General features: G+C 45.3%; 1 protein-coding gene across 1 annotated transcript in view; it reads right to left on the reverse strand.

Annotated features, from left to right (window-relative positions):
- Nucleotides 1-8,262: 8,262 nt before the first annotated feature.
- Nucleotides 8,263-16,945, reverse strand: part of CREB3L2 (cAMP responsive element binding protein 3 like 2) — a 107,346-nt gene continuing 98,663 nt past the window's right edge. The window contains exons 9-12 of the mRNA XM_044778361.2: nt 13,789-13,888; nt 13,379-13,505; nt 11,775-11,991; nt 8,263-9,838 (exon numbers count right to left, since the gene is read on the reverse strand). Of these exons, the coding sequence (XP_044634296.1) occupies nt 9,763-9,838; nt 11,775-11,991; nt 13,379-13,505; nt 13,789-13,888 (520 nt within the window). The 3' untranslated portion in view covers nt 8,263-9,762. The remainder of the gene's footprint in view (nt 9,839-11,774; nt 11,992-13,378; nt 13,506-13,788; nt 13,889-16,945) is intronic.

Raw genomic sequence — 16,945 nt, forward strand, 5'->3', positions numbered from 1 at the left:
AGAAGTAAGACTGGTGAATGGAAAAACGATAGAACAATGGACTTCTATTTTTCAATAAAACCTTTTTAATATTCTAATTCTTTTAGTCATATACAATATCACTGCAATAATTTTTTTTAATTTAATTATATTGCAGGAAACTTTTGTCGTTAGTTCCAATAGCACTTTTTCTACCTCTTTTTTCCTCATTATGCCAAACATGCAGTCCCTAATTCTAACTGACTTTCCCCGTAGCCCCCCTCCTAGTTCAATTTGTACCCCCTGTCAAGTACTGCCCCTGGGGTAGGATTGCACGGAATTAAGTGTTCAGTAATGCAAATACCATTTCTACCATATTTTTTTTTCTGCATTCATTTACAATTTAAACTGTCTCAACCATGGTAAAAAGCAGTACCAACCATTGAAAGTATTTAAATGATAACTAAGCCAAGAAAGGAAACATTCTGTGGATTGGGGGCACCTTTTCTGTCCTAGCAGTCTCTAAATATGCAGGTGGGTTTATATTTACATTCTTTTCTTTGAGGGGAGGTCTTTTCTTTGAACCAGCCCAAGCACATGGAACCTCTCATGCACCCATCAGGAGACTGAACTTGCCGTCTGTTCTATCGTAATACCAGGGAGGACATTAGTTACGAACACTCTGGCAGCCCCAATTCCCAAATACTTTTCACTTAAGAATCATTAAACATTTTGCAACAGACTTCTTGGAGAACAGCACAACAGCTTCTCTGGCAGCTTTCTTGGTATCCCTCAATGGTTATTTTAGTTCCTCCATCTAAAAACAACAGCATAGCAGGAGGAGGAGAACACATGGGCTCCCCGTGGGGCCAGAACTCTTCTTTAAAATTGCCAAAAGATCCAGCAACAGCTGTGCCCATTGGAAGACAACATCAACTTGTGCAACCCACCCAGGCTCATCAAACTAAGAAGGATCAAGTATAATCAGCCTCTTGAATGGTGACTTGGATTATTTTGCAGGAAACGACTGAGATGAGCCATCTTCCTTCTTTTTCCCTCTCTGTAGAGACAGGGGAGTGTCTGTTCGGGAGTGTCCCAAATCCTGGGTTAAAGCTCAGTCCTGGGGCTGGCCCTGTGGCCGAGTGGTTAAGTTCGCGAGCTCCACTGCAGGCAGCCCAGTGTTTCGTTGGTTCGAATCCTGGGCGCAGACATGGCACTGCTCATCAAACCACGTTGAGGCAGCATCCCACATGCCACACTAGAAGGACCCACAATGAAGAGAATACAACTATTCACTGGGGGGCTTTGGGGAGAAAAAGGAAAAAATAAAATCTTTAAAAAAAGAACTCAATCCTGCTAATTCTAGGAAAAAGAGTACGACAGTGGCACCTTGCAAAGCAATTCCATTGGAGGGGTCATGGATGACTTGGACAGCGAGGTGTCACCTGCCCAGATGAGGCAAGACGAATGGAGATGGTACTAGGTTGGAAATCAGGACAGCTGGTTCCTGATTCTGCTCTGCAGAACCTCACTCACTGTGTAACCTAATGTGGAGCCATTCAAGTCTCTGCAGCCCCCATTTCCTAAGCTAAGTAACAGAGACAGTAATGACTGCCCCACCTTCCTCATGGATGACATGTGAAAGGGCTCTATATAAAGCACAAGGTCTTACACAAGTGGGATCATTAAGAAAATTTTTAAACATAATTTTTGACACTAATGAAGGTTCCTCTCTCGGATTAAGAAGAACAGACCCCAGACTGCAATTTTTTTGTGTAGTGCAAAGAAAGGCAATCGATATGCAGACTCCTCCACCGCTCATAACCCAGCTGCCTCCCTACTCAGGCCTCTCATTTCCTGTCCCTCAGGGTGAAACTAACCACCCTCCCCACCTCCTAGACCCATAACCAATATAGTATCCTTTATTCTCTTTCTTGTGACTCCCAGAAAGTCAGCCACCAACTGATCTAGAAGCTGTCAATTCACATGACAGAAGCACCAGGTAAGTAACATAAACCAGTGAACCAGCCTGGGAGTTGGGAAATGTGCCCAGCCAGAAACGACTTACATCATCTCAGGGGCCGCCACTACTCGACGCCTGAAGCTGCCAGGTCGTCCAGTCTCTCTGAAGAAGACAGAAATCGAGTTTTATGAGAAATCTTTGGATGCTGAAAGGTTAACCGATAATTTTTAAATGTTTGAGACATCATGAGACCAAACAAGAAATATGTGTGCATGAGCTGAGGGTTTGCAACCTCTGATCTAGGTTAATCTGTTTTTGTACAAGTAAATATCCTCAAGCCCTAAAAAGAAGCCTAGTGTAGTTCAAAGACTATGTCCTTGGAGTCAGTGAAGACCAGAGCTCAAATCTCTCATCTGCAGGTAATTTGCTGTATGACCTTGAATAAGCTTCTTATGTTTTGAACTCCAGTTTCCTCAACTGAAAGGGAGTAATTATACATCCTCCTTAAAGTTTTTGGAGGAAAAATGTAAGATCATAGACAATACATGAAAATTACCTGGCACATTAACAGGCACTCGATAAGTGTCTCCTTTTCCCTCAAGGCCAGCAAGTTAGCGGCATAACTATGCAAGAACTCACAACCCTACTATCTCCTGAATCCAGTTCAGTCTTTTCCCCACTGTTCCCAGTGTTTCCTTGCCTCTCTAGCCCTCATTCTCAGAGATATGAGGTCTGATTTACCCTGAAACCTGAGCATAGGACTAGGACTTTAGACATCTGCTCTCAGATTTACCTCTTTTGCCAAGAACAAGCCCCACCACACTCTCCAAGTCTCAATTTTCTTCTACAGAACAAAAGTGACATCCAGTGAAAAATGAAACAATACATCTGTGTTATATTATCCTAAATCACGTAGGCCCATTAGGAAAACCCAGAATGCCCACGAGTCTGGGATCAGCCTCTGATTTGTCATTTCAACACCTAAGGAATTTGCTTTAAAATTTAGGTTTTATTAGTATTCAGATATGGTGAGGCCAACAGATCAAGAGACAATTGCCATTGAAAACACAGCTTGCTTCTCATAGTTCCCAAGATGAGGGAACATGCCATTCCATGCAGGGCCACATAGGAAGCCCCAGGGTCGGTCAGGAGGCAGAGGGAGTGAGGGGGAAAAGTAGGCAAGAGAGTTTATTGTGGTTTCTGCAGGAAGGAAGGAGCGAGGCGAGGTAAGCAGGCTTAGGCTGGCTAGTTTGAATCATTTCATGGGGCTCTGGGGTATAGAGACTATCTCTAGTTGTCTGATACCTGGCTCCAGGATGACAAGGGCAGGGAAACAGTAGTCCCTGTGAGAGCTGATTGTTTGGTTTGCATTCAAAAGGTGTGCTTGTAGGCAAGTCCTTCACTATCTCTAGGAATTGGCTAGCCCTGGGCAGGGCGGTCCCACCTGGATCAGCAAGGCCCCAGATGTCAAAGCATTAGAAATACAGAAAATATAAAGGCATGATTAATACAGAATGTTCTGAAATCAGTATTTGCCCCCTCTACACATCACTGGAACGGTATCAGTATGTCGAGGAGAAGGCTTCCATAATAGGCTCCCAATAGAAGAAAGAAAGAGGGAAGATGTGTTACTAGAAGACTCCACAGGGAAAGGCCCCTGGCATAGGAACAGAAGAAGAGAAGGTCAAGGTGCTCAGAGGGGAAAGGCAGTGGGAGATTAGTGCACCCCCGAGCCCAAAGCACGGTTAGGCATGCTGCTAAGAAAGAAAAGGGTTTTTTGCCAGGTAAGCATGGTTCATGGCCTCAGTCTCTAACATCCTGGGTACTCTCTCTGAAGCTAAATGAAGCCCCACTCCCTCTGAGAGGAGAAAATTAAATTTGAATGCAGAGATTGCAATGGAATGAAGATGATTCTGGTTGAGCGCATTGACCTTTATCAACTATTTCATCCGAATTTCTGGAGCATGAATCTGCATGAGGCATCCTCTGCAATGGTTCATAGGAAGAAGGATCCTTCTCTTCTGGCTCAAGTCCAAGCCATCATTCTCCAGCATCCCGATATGAGGAAAGCAAAATCAAATCCACAGAGTTCTGAAATCCAGTTAGGGAACAGTTGTAGGAGACAACGAAAATAGCAGTCAGGCAGCATCAATCTCTAGAGAACACTGCTTTGCTTCCAGTGACTGACTGAAAAACAATTACACTCCTCAACATTCCTCCAACTGAGACCTGGATTCAGTACGAGATAACATACAAACTGCCAGTTTGAAACGCTTCTTTCAGTTCGACCAGATAATCAGGAAACGCAGACATACGCAAATTAGGCAGACATATGCAAAGCCACACTTATAAAAAAGGCAAAATGCTTTTAAAACCAGATGACCAGGATTTTAAGGACTGGACAGCATTTTACTATTTAAGAAAAAATATTTTTATTTGCAAGAAATGGAAATACAAAAGCATAACAATTCCAATTCATTTTCCAAACTAAATACAAGTACTCTACGAAGCTTTTTTTTTTTTTTTTTTGGTATTTATTTAGCTATGATAAAGAATAAAAAGCCATAAAGAACAGCACAATATGACAGATAATAGACTCAGAATGTATTTAGACTTAAACACTGCTGGTCTATATAACCTGTTACAAAAGAGAAGAAAACTCAGCCTGTCCGTGTATTATTAAAGCTCATGGTTGATTATAGCCCAGGGCCTGCTCAGCATTGTTTAAAAAGGGTCACTCACAATTTGTCAAAGACTGCTGGTGTTTTCCATTCACTCACAAAGCGTTCTATCTGAAAGGGAGATTTTCTAAACTGTGTAGGCCATGGGTCCATGGTGCAAAAAGTTCATGTTTTTGTACTATGGACCCAGCTGGTGAGCAAAGGATAAGAGCAGAGAAAGAGAGCTAAAACTGCTGGTTTTTCTTTTCCAGGATGCAAAGCCTGCTAGCTGGAACTCACAGAAGACTGGATGAACAACACAGGAGATAAGCATCTGGTGGCCATCTCCAGCATGAGGCAAAGAACCAAGCATTGCACAGCGGGGCCAGCACAGGGAGCAGACACTGCATTTCCCGCCCAGAGAACCTTAAAGTTTGTATGGTGTTCACAGATAGGAATCCACTCACCCTAATCCACAAATTGCTGCACTTCCCATGACAGTTAGCTGTTTACTCATCTCATAGTAACTAGTTGCCCTTGTTTTCTCTTTCTATAAAATTGAAAGACTTAAACTTATTTAGCACAACACCCAGCACTTAGTAAATGCTCACGAAATATTATTCCCCTTCCTTCTAGAAACCAAGACAAAATAAAGCATTCCTGAATTTTATGTTGCTCAAAATCACAAAACAAAATAACGCCTGGTTTTTTCCTGTGGCAAGTGATGATCCCTTGGCCACAGAGGCATCGACCATTCATCTTCAAATGAGCCAGGTTCCTTTGCACTGAGAAAAATGTTCCGCTATGAGAATTTATAATATCTTTAATCCCGGCTGGCCATTTTTGATGTGATTGCACTTCTACTAAATGGGATTTTCCTCATGGACAGAACCCCGTGTCTTTTCTCCTGATGTGCAAATCTGATCATGGCTCACTTTTAGGAAACCATTTTTGAGCCTTTTGAAACAAGTTCCTTCTCCCACACCCACTTCAATCGAATTCTGCAAGGCTATCTATAAAATCTCCCAGGGACAAAGGAGTCCTTGGTCATCCTGGATTCATATATAAGGCACATGTAAGGCACAAAGGAGTGTCCAAGACAAGGAGGAATGTGTGTGTGTGCGTGTGTGTGTGAGAGAGAGAGAGAGAGAGAGACCTAGCTCTTGTGTCTTTTGAGTATCTATTGATCAATGAAGTTTCCTCAGCCCCCTTATTCCTCAATAGTCCCTAGGGCCTCATGCAGCACTCTTCCTCAGGAGTGAGTGACCGACTCATTGAATGAATGAATGAATGAATGAAAAACCTGAGATCTGTCTCTGGCTCCTCCATAGCCCCGACTCTCTGCTGTAACTGCCCTCCCAGAGGGGTTTATCCTACCCCATGTCTCCTAATTGTCTTTGCTGCAAAGCATTCACATAATTGGATTCTCACCAGGGCACTGCCTGTTCACGGTTCCACAGGTCCAGCCAGCACTGCAGGCACGAGTGCTGGTGTCTTTAATGAAACTTCTCAAAGACTGCATTCAACGGAACCAAACTCCTGACTCCTGCAGACGAGGGGAGGCTGAAAACCTTCTGCTCCACCTCCGATCTACCCACGTTAGCAAGACTGGCATGGATGGTGCATTTCCTCAACAGGGGGCGGGATGTCTCCATTTGCGCCTCCTGTTCAAGTACACATCCCATAGGACATGTGTGTTCAGGCGAGCTGGCCCTGGGAGGGCCTGTCTTTCTGGTTTCGGTTGGTCTGAGGACATGGGAGGAAGAAGCCATGAAATGCTGAAAAATTTTAATGAAACGCTTGTGACAAAAATCCTGGACACCAACTCACTGCCAGAATGAAGACAAATCAATCCAACACTCCCACTCTACAGGCACATGAGATTCACAGCCCTCTTCTGGCATTCAGGCTAAACCGAGAGATTTAGGAAGCAAAAAACATGGTATTTACAGCTGGTTTGTAAACAAGTTGAGCTAAAAGCCACTTTCACAACCTACAAATTAAGTCTCCAAATCAAAATCATTTACATTAACCAAAAGGTTATCGAATTTTGCCTACACTGGTGTCAAACCTCACTCCCACCTCCTGCCCAAAAGGAGCAACTTGGTCCAGCTGTCCGATTTTTATATAACACTCTCTTTCTGCGAGCTAGGCTCCAGAGTCCCAAAGCTTCACAGAAACTCCTTCTTCAAACTGGCCCCGAGGCCTTTCGTTTGCAGTATCCATTTCTAAGTGCAAAGCCGAGAGCTGTGAAAAGAACCACGCTGGGGGGTCTGGGTTACTCAGGTCTCCTCCAGCAAAAAAGCATTTGTTCTCTGAATTTTTGCAAGACATCTCCTTCACTAGGGTAATCAATGAAAGGCAAGAAGAAAGCCTGTTTACATGATGAAAAATATAACTAATCTATATTTTAACTAACATATTTATTCTTTATGGCTTATGGTCGTGCTGATGGTCTCGTATTTTTTGAAACTGAAGTTTGGAAGCCGACGTCTGCTACTATTTGGAATCATCGAGACTAAGGGGTGTGACTGACTAGTCTATGGGACTGCTCTTGGGGGAAAACAAATTTGCTGATATTCAGGGCTGAACCCTAGAACAGAAGACGTGCACGCATCCATTAATTATTTGACACAATCTGGTATTATTCAACTCTTCTGTGCCCTCTTGACCTCATTACGCCCTCCTGAAGAGATAACTGTTTAGTTCCCTCTTCTCACCCACGCAAGGAGAAGAGGGCAGAATGTCGGTTCTTAGAACCCCCTTAAAATGGCCACTTGAGCTCTCAGGCTGGTGTCCCAGGTCCCTAGAAAATAGATTCAGTTCTGGAAGAATAGTTTCCCAGAGAGAAAACCCTGCTCTTGGAGGTCTGGAGAGAGTGAGATCAAGCATAGGTAGGAGGGGAGAAAAACGAAATCCTCGAGCTAGAAGGAGCTAGAAGCTCACCGCCCTTCCCCTCCTCCTTCATTCTGAAGAGCAGGTTTTCCACTCTGGCTAATCCAGGAGCCTTAAAAACCCCATTTGGTTCAGTTGCGGCAGGTGGGCAGGCTGATCCATTCTCACAATTCTGCCCCTAAATATGAAACCTTTCCTTTTTCATTGTCCAAATACTACTTGAGTTAATTCTATCGTTTTGCCTTCTTAGGCCCCCATAGGCTGCCTGTGCCTGATACCTAAGCCCAGGAGGACCTAGAGCAGAACAGCGGGAGAGAAGGAAGTAGACAGAAGCAGGTGTGGGGATGGGGCGGGGGGCGGGCTAGCATCCCCTCCTCGCGCACAGCTCAGGCGGTCTCAGCCCTCCCTGACCCACGCAGTGGACAGTGAGGACCGTGCAGACAGCAGGGTTGCCAGGACCAGTGCAGTCCCGATCTGCTTTCATACACTGCCGAGAAGATGAACTTGGCCATCTCCCAGTCTGGAACTCTCTCCATCACCGCAGGCAGAGAGAGGAACCACTCACAGTGAGCCCCAAGTGTACCTAGGCAGACAAAGCAGGGATCTGCTTACGAGGTATTATGGCCAATGTTAACGACACCAAATCCTGGATCTGATATGGAATGGAAGGCCCAGGCATGGGCTTAATCCCTCCTAAGCAAAGCTTCCAATGACAATGCAGTTGGTGGGTCGAGTTAAAGGCCCTTCAGCTAGTACTAAAAATAAAATACAAAATGTAAGCAAGTTCCCTACACAAAATCTTTTACAAGCTAAGGAAAAACATTTAAGAGGAGTCTTCTACATTATACAATAAAAAGGCAATTTCCATTTCTTATTCGTATGAAAGAGGAAAGATTTTTTTAAACTACAAAAGTTACTTTAATCATTAAAAACTATAAAAGTAGGTTGGGGGTTAGGTTGTATCTCTTTGGGTGAGCTGCGAAGTAGCCAAACCTGACTACGGAAGGTAAGACTGTGGAGACATGAACGCCACCTACTCTGACCCCAGGCCTCAGGCCCACCCCTGTGTTGAGGCAGAAGAGGAGGAGAAAGCAGAAGAGCCTGGGGAGGTGGGCAGGAGGGGCCAGGAGCAGGCGTGGAGAGACAAGCTAGCAAGGTTGTCCGAAACGCCTGTTGTCAGGACCAGGGCTTCCCTTCTCTGTTAGGGGCACAGGACAGAAAAGGCCTCTGGCCACAGAGCCACAGGCCTGAGCACGGCACTGCTCCATCTCTCCCTCCGCGTTCATTCCATCGGAGGACACAGGCGTAAGGGGACTTCCCAACTGTAATCCCAGGCCTCCAGTAAAAAAAAAAAAAAAAAAAAAAAAAAGAAAAATAGGAAAAAGAAAAGGAAATGAAACATGGCCTAGAAAGATCGGGGGTCCCAGAGCCCAGGGTGTCCTCCTAGCTCCAAAGGCCAACAGCAGACTTCGCTGGCTTGGAGGGAGGCATCAGATCTCTTCAGTGTGGTGGTGCAGGAAGCCTCAGCAAGCTAATAAATACTATTTACAAATGGGGAGGAGAAGCCGGGGAGGCAGAACTATGGGATGTGGGGACACAGGTTATGGAGAAGTCCTACAAGCAATAAGATGGGGCAGGTTTGCCTGGAGTAGAAGAGCCTGATTCCTTCAGGCATTGCACGTGCGGCCTGAGAATATGAAGGGGGAGCCCGCGCTCCAGTGCCGGGAGGACATCGGTGAGGGCTGGAAAGGGCATGGCGGCAGGGGGTGCTCACTGGAGGCCCTGGCCTTCCAGGGTTGATGGGGGTGGACACACCAGAGACCCAGGCTGAGGAAGGCAGGACATCTGTCGGGGCTTTGCCAGATCCCAACAGGCATCCTGGTGTCTTTGTGGCGAGAGTCTGGGGTCTTAAATGAACAACAGTCATCTTTTCTTCAAAGAGGTGGTCAAACCTCCCAGGTGAGAACCAGGCGGCATCTTTTTGGCACTATCGGTAGAAACAAGCCGGCTTGTCCCACCCCTGACCCTAAAATAACTTCCTATGGCAGTAAGCGGAAGGGAGGGAGCGATGCCAGACCCCCTTCTGCAGAGGGGGACATGGGGCTGCTGCTGAGGAAGGTGCCGTCACTGCAGGTGGAAATCGCAGGCTGTCCTTCCATCCAAAGCCACGACTGCTCGTACATGTCTTCATCCAAATTGGGTGACAAAAAGAAAAAGCTTATGACCAAGGTGGTTTGGGGACATAAAAGTAGAGCGAAGAGAAAGGAGGAGGTGGAGACTGCCTCTTTAGAAGGTGGCGTTCACTCTTCTGTCGAGTTCTACAACTTTTAGTGTTTCGTTACCCTCCAATTTGGCACTGACCCTGTGAAGGCAAGGAAAGGAAAAAGAAGTATTAGCCACCACTGTCAACTACGATCTTCACGCTTGGTCGACTAACGCAATCAGTCCGTGACTGCAACTTTGCCGGCTGCCCCAAGCAAGTTCCCGTCCTTCCCCTTCCTGGCAGCAATCCTCTGTTCCTGAAGTCTCTCACTACCAGCCTATCCACTAGTCCACGTTCCTGCCTTCGTCCTCACCCAAGAGGAGACATCCCTAGCCAGAGGATAAACATGGCGGTTTGATACTGAGCTGTCATAAAAGACTTTAAATTATTGTATTTACCGAGGATGGTTAGTCCCATGCTAGACTCTGGGAAGAGAAAATAAAAGGATAAAAGCTGGTCCCTGGTCTAGAATAGCTATAATCTAGATAAAGATTAAAAAAAAAAAACTTGAAATAAAAATAAATATGTAACAAAATAAATGTTATTAAATGTAATATAAACATGTTATTAAATATAATATAAATTAAATGAATATAAATATGTTATTAAACAGCCTAGAAAGTCTCTCGGCATTCAGAGGAGGGCTATGAGGGCCTTGTTATCCAGGAGACATCCCAAAACAGGTGGGATTCCAATAGGACCTTGAATAGCTGAGCTGAGAGGGGAGAAGACTTCTTTCAGGAGCCAAGAAATCAAGCAGCTGAGTCTTTTCACTAGCTCCCAGTGGCAGCACTACAATTTCTTTATAATGGGAATAATAATAATAATGCTTAACCTCTTAAAGTATTTAAAAGGATTTATATATCATATTTGCATAGTGTTTAAAATAGTAAGCACTAGTAAATGTTAAATATGCATGTACAAGGCAAACATAGAAAAGTATAGATAATTATGAACCTTCTTCCTTTGTAGCATTAGGAGAAGAAAGCTGAAGAATTTGAAACAATCTCTCCCACTTGCGTTGGAATAGCATCATTTCTGGGTAGCAGAGAGTTCAGCTAGATCACCAACCACACCACTCACAACCAGGAGCTGTGCATGCAGACCCTCCTTCCTGTGCTGTCTGACATTCCCAGGTACCTCCCCTGGCACAATAACAATACTGGCAGTCACACAAGCCTTTATGTTTACAAAAAGACTTCTCCCCATAATGATCTCAGGGAAACAACTCATGGAGAATTGGAGCCAAGTATATGTTATTTTCAACATGGAAACACATATGCATAGTGTCTCTCAAATGAGGTTCCTCAATACAAATATCTAATTATAAATATGTGATTATATTGGGGCTGGCCCAGTGGGGCATTGGTTAAGTTTGTGCACTCTGCTTCGGTGGCCTGGGATTCACAGGTTCAGATCCCAGGCATGGACCTAGCACCGCTCATCAAGCCACATTGTGGAGGCATCCCACATACAAAATAAAGGAGGATTCGCACAGATGTTAGCTCAGTGAGAATCTTCCTCATGTACAAAATATATATATATATATATGTACTTATAATTATTAATATATGTTTATTTACATACAAATCATAAAACTATATATTGATTTATAGCATAATATCCATGTATCTATAATTAGAAGTCAAGAAGGTATCTTGAGGCTGCATTTGCATAGCAAGCACACTGCCGTTACTGGGCTGTATGTTTACTTGAGTGGCTTTGAGGGGAGGTTGAAGATAGCAAGGAAGGGATTCAAGCCCTCTGCCCACTTCTTGGAGCCATCACTGCCAGCTCCCTAATGACGCAGCAGACATGAGGGGAGCTCATACTAGGTCTTTTCCCCATCTCTGCTAAGGGCAGCTGTTGGTAAGCAGTGGATTCTCCAGAGTCCTTGGTCCTGAGAACAGGTCCTGAAAGAGCTGAGGGACTGGACTAGGCCAGTGGGAGAGTCTCCACCCCACATTCCAGGTTGCTGACTCATAAGCCATCATCTGTGCATCAGAGGAGTGGAATCTGTATCCATTTGACTCACAAGTGCTGCTGCAGCTCCAACAGCACTGACTTCTCCAGGCTGGTCTCATTCGAGAGAATGAAATGAGGAAGATCCACGTCTGGCCTGGACTCCAGCCCTGAAGCCCTGAGCAGGGAGGAGCCTCGGTCCCAGTGCCCAAGCTCCCCGGCCGAGCCTGGGGTGGATGACTCCTCCAGGGGAGAGTGTTCCTCATAGATCAGCAGGTTCCTGGATCTCACTGAGGACAGAGCAAAGTAACAGATATTAGCAAGAGACCACAGGGGCACACCACGTCCCGCCACTCAGTGCCCAGGGCCGGGGGCAGATGACGACAATTCGTAGGTTCTTCTTGCCCAGGACTGAGGGTGCCAACTGGAGCTGGCTTCCTATAAAGGCTTCAGGGTTTTAGAGTTTTCTGCATTGAAAAATTATACCAATTATACAGTGCTGGGAAAACAAGAGAAAAACAAATAAACACGAAGCAAACTGCTACCCCCCTGCTTTCAAAATAAAACTCGCCTCCGTGTCCACCCATAACCATCTGGGGGAGACAATTCACGGGGAATGAGAGTCGAACACTTGGAGATGTCTAGACTCAGCTAAAATAAGAAGCATGGAGAGAAGGTACAAGGGCAGAAACTGCATTTTCATTTAGAAACTGGAGAGAAGACGCAAAGCCAAGGCCATAAATCAAACGATGGAGACAGTCCCTTTTGTTTTATAGGATAGTTGCATAACTAGACGGCTCCGTAGCAATTTTCCACAACATAGAGACTATGTTTCCATTGGCTTCCATTTAAATTTAGAGACATATTCCATTAGGAAAAAAAAGAATGTCCCAAGGGACCACTGAAATTATTTGGTTGAAATGCTAGCATTTCAGTCATATACCTGGCAGGGATACACCTGCCTGGTGAAGACCACAGGCCTTTCAGAACTGCAAAACTGTGCCTACCCTAAATCTGATACCCCCTAATTCCACACTTGATCCTATTAGTGTATATGTGTACTAGCGCATACTTTATGATCCCTACACACATTTATTTCCTACATTATTCAGAGACCATTAATCTAGGGAAGACTATCACGTACTTCTTGTCTAACATCTGAGTCTCCAAATTCTCCAAATCTTGGGCATAATGTTTTGTAAGACAGATTGATTCTTTAATGTCACTTTGCAAATTCTTACCATAATAATACACAATTCCACTGGGTGGGAGCAGAAATATAGGAATTCCCTTAAAATGTCATGGAAAGCTTAACACTTCCCCACACTTTTCCCTTCCAAAAGCCACATCTCTTCCCCTTAACAGAACTGAAAGAGGAGACATCAGAATTTGCCAGGGAACATGGTCTAGAGCAGAAGTTGGCAAACTGTGCTTTATTGATCTCCAGAGAATTCCCAGAGGTGCCTCAGCCCAGTGGTTGAAGGCACATGGGGAGACCCAGCAGCCTGGGCACCAGACCCCCACGTGCCTCGTGCTTCCCTTCAATGGAGAAGTTACACTTTTATTACTTTTTAAAAATTAGACTTTCATATAAGACTCCCTTCAGAAAGTTGAGCTTTCAGAAAGCTCCAGAGAAATGAAACAAGACACTTCCCAAGTTGTTGAGTGCTGTCTTACCAACGGAGGCTGTGTACGGCTCCGACATGGAATTCTGGCTGGGCAGAGCCATCTTGGTGGCAGAAGGATAGGGCCCGTAGCCCTGAAAGAAGCTGCCAAATGCAACGGCAAAGCATAACACAACGACCTGCAGGGTGAGGGAGAACACGGAGAGCTGTCAATTGCAAGATCCACACAGCAAACCTTTAGACCTGCACCACCTGGGAGGTCCAGGGAGACAGACTGCCCGCCATCAGGCCAGCAGGCTGCACCCACAGGCCAATCGCTGTAACATCGCAGCAGAGAAACAGCCTGGGAGTGAGCGGCATGGTTCCTCCAACCCCACAGCACTCGGACTTGTCAAGTTGCGGAGAGACAAGCTTGGGGAGCGGGCCAGGACAGTTACGGTGCTGTTCCTTTCGGAAACTCACCATGAGGCAGGTGCCAGTCTGCGTGCCGGCCAACTTGCAGGTGCGCGAAACCTTGCCCATGACCAAAGTCTGAAGCTTCTGTAGTTGCTGCAGGAGAGTTCTGCAATTCAAGAAATCAAAACCATGAAGGAAATCTGAGAGAGAAGAGAATGCTTTTGGGTGATCTCTGCCCCTGTGCTCCAGGGATGTTGCTGGGACTTTGTGCCTGAATTGGAACAGAATACCAGGGAGTGTTTCCTTTGGAAGAAGATGCAGACGGCAGCGCCTTCCAGCATCAGTGTTGCAGAGCTTCCCGGGGCTCAGAATCAGCCCACTTTAACAGCTTGTCCAGTCCCTGTGCTGTCCTCAGTAAGAGGTGAATGTCCCAAATTAGCCCTGATGTGCCGGGACTTGTCTGTCGGCCATTGAGAAAAAAAGAAAAAAGAACATGAGAACAACTGAAGAGGTGGCCAGAGATGGTGGCCGTGACTGGAAATGGCAACAGTATCACTGAGCAACGGGCACTCAGGTGGCAGATTGGAAGAGAGAGGGAAAGAGGGAAAACAAGAATGGCAGGGGGGCAAACAGCGAAGGGCGCCTCAATCCCCTGGTCCTTGAAGGCTCATAGTACCTCCACAGCCAGAGACAAAGGCAAAACAACAAAGGGTGAAAAAGCCTGCTCAACTGAACACATGCTCAGAGCCAGGCATCCTGAAAACCATCTTGTGATACAGACTCTGATCTTTCTCCAGGAAGAGACAAAGAGCAGGAGAAAAAAGAGTTGTTCTGGCCCTACAATCGGATGTGTGCATACCCTTAAAAAGGAAGGGTTTGGGACAAGAATAGTATATTCTGCTCTGTGTGACATCAAGCCGCAGAAAGAGCAGATGGGGAAATTCTTTGCAAATTCTGAACACTGCAAACCACAGAAAAGGATCTCACAAGACACCCTCCTGAATCACCCTCGCGATGAATTCTGCCTGAGCAAAGACTTGAGGCCCCTCCTCGCCCTCACCCCTCTTCTCTAAGCCAAATGCACATGGCAAAGTGGGAAGATTTTACAAGCAGATGCTTTTTCTCATGTCTCGAAGATTTTCAGAAAATTCATGCTGTGATGTAACATTGGAAAGCCAGACAAGTTCACTGGAAAACATCAGCAAATCACTCACTTGCAGAAGAATCCTGGGCTGCCATAGATAACTTGCCTCTCACTGGAATCCACCTCCTGAAGAGCCTTCAGATGCCAGAAGAAGCAGGGTTTCCTAGTGTATCCAACTTCTGCCCGGCAAGTGCCAATGAAACGAGTTCTCCTGGGCTTCAGGCAGTTAAGGACAGGTTGGGACCGAATGATACTGCTTCCAGCAGTGAGATGGATAAGAGTGGGGCAGCACTGGAGTAGCCCCCAGCACATGCAGTGGAGGGCTTCTCACTCAGAAACCCTGTGTGGCCACATCCACGTCATATTTTTAGCTTGTGCAGTGATTTTAATTTAAGCAAAACAAAATCGTCATCCTATTAATTAATATCGTTAATTTAAATTCTATTAATATGGAGGTCTTTTTAGTACTTAGTTGTACCTTTTTTGTTTTACGGTTATCTAGAAGTATAATCACATGCAGTTTTGACCTGGTTTGTTTATGCATATTTAAGCCACACAGTCTTTAAAAGCGTTCTGTACATTACTCAAGGCTGAGAAATACTGATGGCATGATTACTTTCAACTCTACTTAAAGAAATTCTGTCATTTGTGACAAGATGGATGACCGTGGAGAGCGTTATGCTAAGTGAAATAAGTCAGACAGAGAAAGACAAATAGTGCGTGGTATCACTTATACGTAGAATCCAAAAAAATGTCGAACTCATAGAAACAGAGTTTCTGGGCTGGGGTGGGGTAGGGATGCAGGGAGAGGTTGGAAAAAGGGTACAAACTTTCAGCTGTAAGATGAAAAAGTCTGAGGACTTAGTGTATAACATGGTGACTATACAATTGATAACACTGTACTGTATAATTGAAATTTGCTGAGAGAGTAAAACTCAAATGTCTTCACCAAAAAATTAAAAATCAAAAGGTAAATATGCAAGGTTATGGATGTGTTCATTAGCTTGATGCAGGATTCCTTTCACAGTGTACATGCATATCAAATCATCACTGTGTACACTTTGAATAGCTTACAGTTTTACTTGTCAATTATACCTCAACAAAGCTGGGGAAAAAGGAAAAAGTTTGCAACTAAATGATCATCTGATGCAGCAAGTTATTTTCCTCATGACACTTTTTCTCTCTTCTCCCAGGACCTCCCAAGAACACTCCATTCCTACCCAGTAGTGCAGCTGTCTTTTCAAAACTGAGAGCTAAGCGACCCACTGCATACCCACTTCCTGGTGAGCATTCATCTCACAGCGCTGAGATTTGGCTGGCAAGAGTATGCATTCTATCGACCACCATCTGTGACGCCAGCCCCAAAGCCCTCACTGGGTTCTCCCTGCTGTATTTCTGGAAGTCCTGGGGCAGATATACAGGTGAGCCCACAGATAAGACCTGCGTTTGACCATGTGACACAAATCCTCTTCCCTTGTATCTTTATATTCTGACCACCTGCCATGGTACCAGTTTACAAGGTCTTTGTTGCCAGCTAAACTATGGAAAGGAGCCTCCCTGTTTCCTGGGTTGCCTGCTGAAGAGTTGCATCTGTAAGTGATGTGACTGCCACTTTTGCTGGGCACCTCAACTCCCACAGGACACTCCTACTGCTCATGCTGGCAGCCCAAGGTGCTGGAGTTTGACTGTGCTCTGTGCGTAAGTCGGGCTCATTTCTCCATCCAGGCCTCCATTAGACAGCAGCTTTCCAGATGTTACCAAAGCCATTTACTTTTGCTCTAAAGTCTTAAGGTGTTTTTAAAGTGAAATCACCATTTCCATTTTTACCAACAGTCCCTTTTTACCCACAATCATCCCACACTTTGTCCCTGCCTATTCCCTGCTCCTTGGCCTGTCTCTAGAGCATGAACCTCCAAGAAAACCAATTCCACACAATACTCAGAATCACTCCTCCCTTCCAATTTCTGGTTGAGATCACTAGGCCTGGTACCCTGTTTCCTAGGATAAAGAGTCTCTCAGCCGGCTCCACGGTCCCTCCTGAAAACAGACCTCTAGCGGGCCAGATACACCTAAACCCCA

This window comes from Equus asinus, chromosome 1 (genome assembly GCF_041296235.1).
Source record: "Equus asinus isolate D_3611 breed Donkey chromosome 1, EquAss-T2T_v2, whole genome shotgun sequence".
Lineage (NCBI taxonomy): Eukaryota > Metazoa > Chordata > Mammalia > Perissodactyla > Equidae > Equus > Equus asinus.